Source organism: Martes martes, assembly GCF_963455335.1.
Source record: "Martes martes genome assembly, chromosome: 15".
NCBI lineage: Eukaryota > Metazoa > Chordata > Mammalia > Carnivora > Mustelidae > Martes > Martes martes.
Window position 1 is genome coordinate 55822962 of NC_137903.1, and position 9441 is coordinate 55832402.

At 56.9% G+C, this 9441-nt stretch overlaps 1 protein-coding gene across 1 annotated transcript; it reads left to right on the forward strand.

Moving 5' to 3' along the window:
* Positions 1-3930: 3930 nt before the first annotated feature.
* LOC308355954 (Golgi-associated RAB2 interactor protein 6-like) lies at positions 3931-5025 on the forward strand (the record flags this gene model as incomplete). Its single annotated transcript, XM_080824506.1, has 1 exon — positions 3931-5025. One exon carries the CDS (start codon positions 3931-3933, stop codon positions 5023-5025), a length of 1095 nt encoding a protein of 364 aa, XP_080680632.1.
* Between the last annotated feature and the right edge of the window lie 4416 nt (positions 5026-9441).

Genomic DNA, 9441 nt, shown 5'->3' on the forward strand with positions numbered 1-9441 from the left:
GAGCGCGTAATGGCACAGTCACTGTGGAATGAGCATCTAGGACTGAACCTATGTGTCTATTCGATTCCATTTCTAAGTATATGTCTGACAGAAATGTATGTATATTTTTACCCAAAGATCTGCGTATCCACGTTCATAGCAGCACTATTCTTATTAGCCCCAAACTGGAAGTAACTCGAACACCCACCAATGGCTGAATGAATCAATAAATTGTCGTCTATGTCTGTAATGAAATAGAGCTGGGAGAAGGAATAACGGCCACAAAAATCATGGACAAATCCCATGACTATGATGCTGAGGGAAAGAAACCAGAGTCAAAGAATACATACAATGTGATTCCATTTACCTAAAGTGGAAAAAGAAGCAAAATGAGTCTCCGATGTCAGAGGTTAGGATAGTGGTTCCCCGGGTGGTAGAGAACACGAGGGGTGATTCCGCTATGTATGTTATATCCCAAACTCAAATGTTAAAAACAGGAGGAAGGGCATGCTCTCGAAGCAAAGGATAGTTCTTTAAATAACCAATTTAACTTTCTAAAAGGTTTTGTGAGAAACTTTTAAATTAATTAATTTAATGAATTGAAATGAATTGATTTAACTTAATTATGAAAATCTTTACATTTAATTCATTTTTAAAATTAAATTAAATCCAATAAAAAGGAGACTTTTAACTTCTCCTTCTTTAATCTCACGTAAATTGCGTACGGCAAGGTGCTGGGGCTATGACTATGTCTGCGGGAGAAAGAAACAGGGGCGATGTGGTCAGCAGCAACCGAAACTGGGGGAAAGAGGCCAGCCCCCCAAGGAAGGTGCTTCTCGGAGGCTCCTTGCTGCCAACCGTATTGTGTGCACGCAAGCGCATGGCTAGAAAGATCTCTTCCAAACTTCTGCAGGTCACGGCACATGTAGAAAACGGCAACACTGGAATGGCATACTGGGGTATCACATGGGGCTCCTGGCAGCCAAAGCCAACTGGCTGGGTGTTCCGGGTACCCTCAAGAGGAGTGGTATCATTTCCTCGGCACACTTGTGGGAAAACACCCACTTACAGAGCGTGGGAAAACATGAACCTCCATAACACATTTTAAGTTCTCCTGCTCTTCTGCTCCAGGAAAACCCAGCTCTAGGTGCCCTTCATTTCTGGATTACAGGTCCCATTTGCAGGAACGAAGATCCTGGGGTCCAGGGGTTTAGGTAGCATTCCTGGCCTCTCCTTTATGCCGTGGTCTCACTTCCGCTTCCAGCCTCATTTCCCAACACACCCTCACCCCCTTCCCACTACCCTCCCCCACCCTACCCCCTAAACACATGATATCCTGGGCGTGCTGTTCTTGTCTGTCATCTAGAAACATCGCCCAAGACCCCAAGCTCCCAGCGCCTCCTCTTTCTCCATCATCTCTCTGCTCAGACCTTCCCTTCTCTGTGATGCCTCTTTCTATACACTCCCCAAGGCCACCACCGCACTTTGATTTGCGTTACTGGTATGGGTGTGCATACATGAATTATCTTGCCCATAGCAGGTGCTCAACAATGGTTTCTCGAATGACTTCTAGGCCGCAGAGAGACCGTGACACTAATTCCACGCTACCCCTATTCTGGACGGTCACTCATTATCCCCTTGAGTTGCAACCCCCACGTTCCTGGGGTACCCGTCTTGTGGCCACTCCACACTCTGCCATTCCCCTGCCCTGGGAGCCATGCAGCCCGGATGAGAGACATTACGCACTCCCCGCCGCGCCCCCCACCCCCCAGCTCCCAAGTCTGGGGTTGGCATTAGGCTAATTGTGGTGTGACAAAGGGAAGGGGTGACTGCCCCTTAGCCTCAGTCCTGGCTCCCATCATTCAAGCAATAGCCCGTAGTACCAGGATGTGGCCACAAGGGGCTCTACTGGGCGACTCTTACCTGTACAGTGGAGGAGGGTTTGTGTGAATCCATCTCGCCCAGATACACGAGGAACAGCTCCAGGATCTCTCGTCTCCTGTCCAGTTCCCTTTGGCTGCCTTACACTGATGTTTTACCCCTTAGCCACCTAGAAGCAGTTTTATATCTTAAGACATTCCTCCTTGCTTCCAGGAGCCTCTCTTCTTGCTATCCCCTGGACACCAACAGTCACCTCGGGGAAGGGCACTTCCCCTGTGGTCTGTTCTGCCTCCTTTAGATGAGTGCTGAACCTAGGCCATGAGCTCCCCGTCCGTCCAGGATGTGGGATGGAGAATCGTCCTGTGCCGTCTTTTCAACACCTCCTGACTCTGCCCCCTTCTGTTTCCCCAATGCCACCCAGGATTAGGTTTCTTCATCTCTGGCCAGGATTAATACAATCCTGGCTTCCTGGAGGATCGCCCGTCTCCAGACAGCCCCCTGGCCGCCAGCTGTCCACCCTGGCTTTCAATGGCTCCCCAAGGCCCAGACATTCACACAGCACCCCAGGTGCCCGAAGATCCAGCTGCCCGATTCTCCAGCCTCCCATCCCTCTTCTCCCCTGGGGCGCCAACCAGCAGTACTGAAATGCCTGTAAGTGCTCAACACATGTGCTATTTCAAGGTTTTGTACTTTGCGCACATTCTTTTCTGGGACCGGCACCTCTCCATGCTGTGCCCTAGCTCCCCATACTTCCTCCGCCTGGCAGAGCCCTAGTCACCCTTAAAGCTGCTGATTCCTCTGTGAACCCTTCCCCGACCTCAGACTCCTTCCCACGCCCAGGAACCCCTCCTCGGAATGGATCCTGTGCCCTGAACACACGCCTCTCCTTGTATCTGCCATCTAGAGTTGGGATGAGTACTCAAGCCCGTCCTGTTTTCCCCATAGACGCCACAGCTCCCTGCGGGAGGCCGAGCTAGCACTCAGTCAGTGATCCATGGAAGGTGTTGCCTCACCCCTCTCTGAACCATCACCTTCACCTTGAGCAAGTCCTTTAAATGCTCTGAACTCCCCTTTGCTGATCTGCCAAGCGCAGACCTGGGAGAATCAGAAGAACTTTAAATCATTGTAAAGAACTTTAACGGGCTAAGTGCTGTTCAGCAGCCAAATGCTATGCAGACGTCTTTATTCCAGACTCGCGTTTACCTGCACCTGCCTGTGTGGAAATCGGAGGGTCAAAGGAATGGGATGGGGTCTTTTTGTGACGTCGCTGCCTTGAGTCCGGGGACGAGCTGGTTACGAGTCAACTCTTAATTCTGTCTCCCCGCAGCAACGAGTCTTCTCGGAAGCTCTGGGTTAATGATTCTGAGGTTGTTTTCCTCGCAGGGCCAAACCGTATCTAATCTTTGGCGTGTTCTATTCTTTAAGAATCACTTGACTCACTCCAATAATTCTCCATTCTGGGGTTGTGAGCCTTGTTTGGCCTTGGCAGGGTGGGCCTGTCCTCTGTGGGGGCAATGGGTCATTTTGGGGGGAAGATGATGGCCCTGCCCTGAGGGGGCGTCTGGGGGATGACAACAAAGGGGTATGTGACAGCGATAGGGCACAAAGGGCGGCAGAGTATAAATAGGGCTGTGCGGGGCTTGTAGGCTGAGACAGTGGTTAGTCTCTCACCAGGACTGCAGTTCGCAGTTCCCGGCCTATCACAGCTATTAAAACGCGAGGGACAGAGGTGAGGTGGAGGAGCCACCATCCATCTCCATACCCTTGCAGAGCTTCATCCGAGGTCCAGGCACCCAACAGCATCTCCTTGGTCACCCTCAGAGCCCCCCACCCTGACCCCTGTCTCTGGGAGGTTCTGACCCAAAGGGGGAGCCTGTGGCCTGTGGCCTGTGGCCTGTGGGTGCGTTTGGGTGGGTTTTGGACCCCTGCCACAGAGCCAGCCGAGTGTCGCAGGAGCAGGGCTGCACGCTCTGCCAACCCAAAGAGGCCGAGGAGGAGAAGCTCCAGGGACCAGCCCCCAGACCAACCCCCACCCCTTGCTGGGCCGGCTGTTTGGGACACAAAGTAGTCATGAACGTGGAGGCTCTGCCACCGTATCACACAGCCCACAGCGCCTCCGGGGTGGGCATGTTCAACACCGCCATGGGGAAACTGCAGCGACAACTGCGCAAGGGGGAATATGACATATTCAAGTACGCACCTATTTTTGAAAGCCACGTTATACAGATTAGCAAAAGGGGGGAAGTCGTGGACGTGCACAACCGAATCAGAACGGTGACGGTGGCCGTGGCATCCACCAGCCCCACCCTCCCGCTGCCAGATGTGATGCTGCTGGCCCGCCCGCACACCGGCTGTGAAGAGGACTCCCGCCGGGGCCAGGCCACCAAGGGAAAAGGCGGCAAGGCTTCGAGGACCCTGGAGCTCACCAGGCTCCTGCCCTTGAAGCTTGTGCGGATCTCCGTGCACGACCGTGAGAAACAACAGCTGCGCCTCAAGCTGGCCACCGGCCGCTCCTACTACCTGCAGCTGAGCCCCCCTCTGGATGCACGGGAAGACCTCTTCCCCTACTGGGAAAAGCTCATTTACCTCCTGCGGCCGCCCCTGAACAGTTACAGCAGGACCTACGCCGTTCCAGCGGAGGACATGCTGGGCGCGCCCCTGTTGGACGAAGAGGACTGGGGGAACCCAGCAGGGGCAGAGGTCGAAGAAAGCGGGGATCAGGTCACGGACGAGGTCAGTGTAAGGAGCCTCGACGTGGGCTCGGAGGTGGCCGGGGCCACCTCTGCAGCTTTTGCTGGAGGGGAGGAGACCGTGGCAGTGCCCCCGGCAGGGACAGAGGCAGAGCTGGCAGCGGGGGAGGCCGGCATACGCCTGGCGTTCGCCGGGACCGGAGCTGCGGGCACGCCTGCGGGAGAAGCCGCTCCGGACGGGGCGGAAGGCCAGCTCCTGTCGGAGGCGCCCAGCTTGGCGGGCAGTGGGGAGCCGGCGGGAAGGCCGCCCCGCAAGGACCTGAGGGAGCGGAGGGAGCGGAGGGAGCGGAGGGAGAAGGAGCGAGCTCCCCGCAGTTCCCGCCACCGCAGGGCCGCGGGGAACAAGATCGCCCCGATGGCCTCCAGCCGCTCCTTAGGCGGCCACAGAGCCCCGCGGGAGGGCGAGAAGGACTAGGGCCACAGCAGCCCCGCGCGCGGCAGGCGCGCCCCCGACCAAGACACCAGCCACGCCCCCATCGCCAAGGAGTCCGGGACCGCCCACAAGTCGGGGCGGAGCCTCTCGGCCGGCAGCTCGGGCGCCGGCACCAAGGGGCTCGGGGTGCGCGGGTTCCTGAAGAACCGGAGACCCAGCCTCGCTGTCTGAAGCGCGGCCTCCCCACGCGGCAGAGTCGCGGACAGTTTGGGGAAGAAGACGGCGGACAGGAGCGGTGTGGAGGCCATCGCCGAGGCGGCGGCGAGCAGCCATGGCTTGGAGAGAGCGGGAATGGGACGTCTGCGGTCTTGCAGACAGTGAACTTCGAAGCCCATTAGTCGGACCCAGAGATTTCGGCAGCTGGGGACGTATCCCCGGAGACCCCACTCTACGTTCCTCACTATTTTTTTTTAAATAAAAAATTACACTCTGAGAATGGCATGCTGCCTTCTGTTTGAATTTCTAGGTCCTGCAGCCCAGTAGTGACCTCACAGTGTCACTACTCACAGTGCCGCAAACACGAGGGCTGCCGGGCTCTACAGGGAGTCGGCAGCAGGGGCCACGACCGAGGCGGTGGCCGCCGGCCGCGGCAGTGCCCCCGCTGGGACAGCAGCAGAGTTCGCAGCGGGGGTCGCAGCAGGCACCACAGCAGGCGCTTTGAGCGGGGCGGTCCCCAGGTCTGGGACCCCGGGGGGTCGGGGCAGCCAGCAAGCATCCAGGAGGAGGCAGAGCCAACCTCGCCATTGCGGGCACTGCCAACATGTCCCCCAGGAGCCTGAACCTGCCCTTAGCAGGTGCCGCAAACACCCCAGGGTTTCCTTCCGACTAGTCCAAGGGGCTCGAGGAGGCCGGCATAGGCCCGTGTTTGAGGAAGAGGACGGGAGGAACCCAGCAGGGGCCGATTTCCAAGGAAAAGGGATCAGAACGAGGTCAGTGTCAGGAGCTTCCGCGTGGGCTCTAAGGTGTTGGAGGAGGAAGACGGGAGGAACCCAGCAGGGGCAGGATTCAAAGGAAGAGGGGATGAGGACCAGGTCAGTGTCAGGAGCCTCCACGTGGGCTCTGAGGCCTTGGAGGAAGAGGACTGGAGGAACCCAGCAGGGGCAGGGTTCAAAGGAAGAGGGCATCAGGGCCAGGTCAATGTAAGGAGCCTCGACGTGGGCTCGGAGGTGGCCGGGGCCACCTCTGCAGCTTTTGCTGGAGGGGAGGAGACCGTGGCAGTGCCCCCGGCAGGGACAGAGGCAGAGCTGGCATCGGGGGAGGCCGGCATATGCCTGGCATTCGACGGGACCGGAGCTGCGGGCAAGCCTGCGGGAGAAGCCGCTCCGGACGGGGCGGAAGGCCAGCTCCTGTGGGACGCACCGAGCTCGGCGGGCAGTGGGGAGCCCGCGGGAAGGCCGCCCCGCAAGGACCTGAGGGAGCGGAGGGAGCGGAGGGAGCGGAGGGAGAAGGAGCGAGCCCCCCGCAGTTCCCGCCACCGCAGGGCCGCGGGGAACAAGATCGCCCCGATGGCCTCCAGCCGCTCCTTAGGCGGCCACAGAGCCCCGCGGGAGGGCGAGAAGGACTAGGGCCACAGCAGCCCCGCGCGCGGCAGGCGCGCCCCCGACCAAGACACCAGCCACGCCCCCATCGCCAAGGAGTCCGGGACCGCCCACAAGTCGGGGCGGAGCCTCTCGGCCCGCAGCTCGGGCGCTGGCACCAAGGGGCTCGGGGTGCGCGGGTTCCTGAAGAACCGGAGACCCAGCCTCGCTGTCTGAAGCGCGGCCTCCCCACGCGGCAGAGTCGCGGACAGTTTGGGGAAGAAGACGGCGGACAGGAGCGGTGTGGAGGCCATCGCCGAGGCGGCGGCGAGCAGCCATGGCTTGGAGAGAGCGGGAATGGGACGTCTGCGGTCTTGCAGACAGTGAACTTCGAAGCCCATTAGTCGGACCCAGAGATTTCGGCAGCTGGGGACGTATCCCCGGAGACCCCACTCTACGTTCCTCACTATTTTTTTTTAAATAAAAAATTACACTCTGAGAATGGCATGCTGCCTTCTGTTTGAATTTCTAGGTCCTGCAGCCCAGTAGTGACCTCACAGTGTCACAAACCCACCAGCATGCCCACTGTAGGTGCCGCAAACACGAGGGCTGCCGGGCTCTACAGGGAGTCGGCAGCAGGGGCCACGACCGAGGCGGTGGCCGCCGGCCGCGGCAGTGCCCCCGCTGGGACAGCAGCAGAGTTCGCAGCGGGGGTCGCAGCAGGCACCACAGCAGGCGCTTTGAGCGGGGCGGTCCCCAGGTCTGGGACCCCGGGGGGTCGGGGCAGCCAGCAAGCATCCAGGAGGAGGCAGAGCCAACCTCGCCATTGCGGGCACTGCCAACATGTCCCCCAGGAGCCTGAACGTGGCCTTGGCAGGTGCCGCAAACACCCCAGGGTTTCCTTCCGACTAGTCCAAGGGGCTCGAGGAGGCCGGCATAGGCCCGTGTTTGAGGAAGAGGACGGGAGGAACCCAGCAGGGGCCGATTTCCAAGGAAAAGGGATCAGAACGAGGTCAGTGTCAGGAGCTTCCGCGTGGGCTCTAAGGTGTTGGAGGAAGAAGACGGGAGGAACCCAGCAGGGGCAGGATTCAAAGGAAGAGGGGATGAGGACCACGTCAGTGTCAGGAGCCTCCACGTGGGCTCTGAGGCCTTGGAGGAAGCGGACTGGAGGAACCCAGCAGGGGCAGGATTCAAAGGAAGAGGGCATCAGGGCCAGGTCAGTGTCAGGAGCCTCCACGTGGGCTCTGAGGTGGCCGGGGCCACCTCTGCAGCTTTTGCTGGCGTTGAGGAGACCGCGGCAGTGTCCCCGGCAGGGACAGCAGCAGAGTTCCCAGCGGGGGTCGCAGCAGGCACCACAGCAGGCGCTTTGAGCGGGGCGGTCCCAGGTCTGGGACCCCCGAACTAAGCGGGCCATAGCCGGGGCAGCCAGCAAGCATCCAGGAGGAGGCAGAGCCAACCTCGCCATTGCGGGCACTGCCAACATGTCCCCCAGGAGCCTGAACGTGGCCTTGGCAGGTGGCGCAAACACCGCTGATTTACTTCCGACTCGACCAATGGTCTCGACCAGATAATTGTAATTTTTTATTTCAACTGCAGTTGAAATAAAAGATTGCAATCTGAGAATGGCATGCTGCATTCTGTTTGAATTTCTAGGTCCTGCAGCCCAGTAGTGACCTCAGAGCGGGGCTGCCACCTGAGACCCAAGGGTCCAGTCGAGGACCACATTCCTGGTGGGAGCGCGTAATGGCACAGTCACCGTGGAATGAGCATCTAGGACTGAACATATGTGTCTATTCGATTCCATTTCTAAGTATATGTCTGACGGAAATGTATGTATATTTTTACCCAAAGATCTGCGTATCCACGTTCATAGCAGCACTATTCTTATTAGCCCCAAACTGGAAGTAACTCGAACACCCACCAATGGCTGAATGAATCAATAAATTGTCGTCTATGTCTGTAATGAAATAGAGCTGGGAGAAGGAATAACGGCCACAAAAATCATGGACAAATCCCATGACTATGATGTTGAGGGAAAGAAACCAGAGTCAAAGAATACATACAATGTGATTCCATTTACCTAAAGTGGAAAAAGAAGTAAAATGAGTCTCCGATGTCAGAGGTTAGGATAGTGGTTCCCCGGGTGGTAGAGAACACGAGGGGTGCTTCCGGTATGTATGTTATATCCCAAACTCAAATGTTAAAAACAGGAGGAAGGGCATGCTCTCGAAGCAAAGGATAGCTCTTTAAATAACCAATTTAACTTTCTAAAACGTTTTGTGAAAAACTTTTAAATTAATTAATTTAATGAATTGAAATCAATTGATTTAACTTAATTATGAAAATCTTTAAATTTAATTCATTTTTAAAATTAAATTCAATTCAATAAAAAGGAGACTTTTAATTTCTCCTTCTTTAATCTCACGTAAATTGTGTACGGCAAGGTGCTGGGGCTATGACTATGTCCGAGGGAGAAAGAAACAGGGGCGACGTGGTCAGCAGCAACCGAAACTGGGGGAAAGAGGGCAGCCCCCCAAGGAAGGTGCTTCTCGGAGGCTCCTTGCTGCCAACTGTATTGTGTGCACGCAAGCGCATTGCTAGAAAGATCTCTTCCAAACTTCTGCAGGTCACGGCACATGTAGAAAACGGCAACACTGGAATGGCATACTGGGGTATCACATGGGGCTCCTGGCAGCCAAAGCCAACTGGCTGGGTCTTCCGGGTGCCCTCAAGAGGAGTGGTATCATTTCCTCAGCACACTTGTGGGAAAACACCCACTTACAGAGCGTGGGAAAACATGAACCTCCATAACACATTTTAAGTTCTCCTGCTCTTCTGCTCCAGGAAAACCCAGCTCTAGGTGCCCTTCATTTCTGGATTA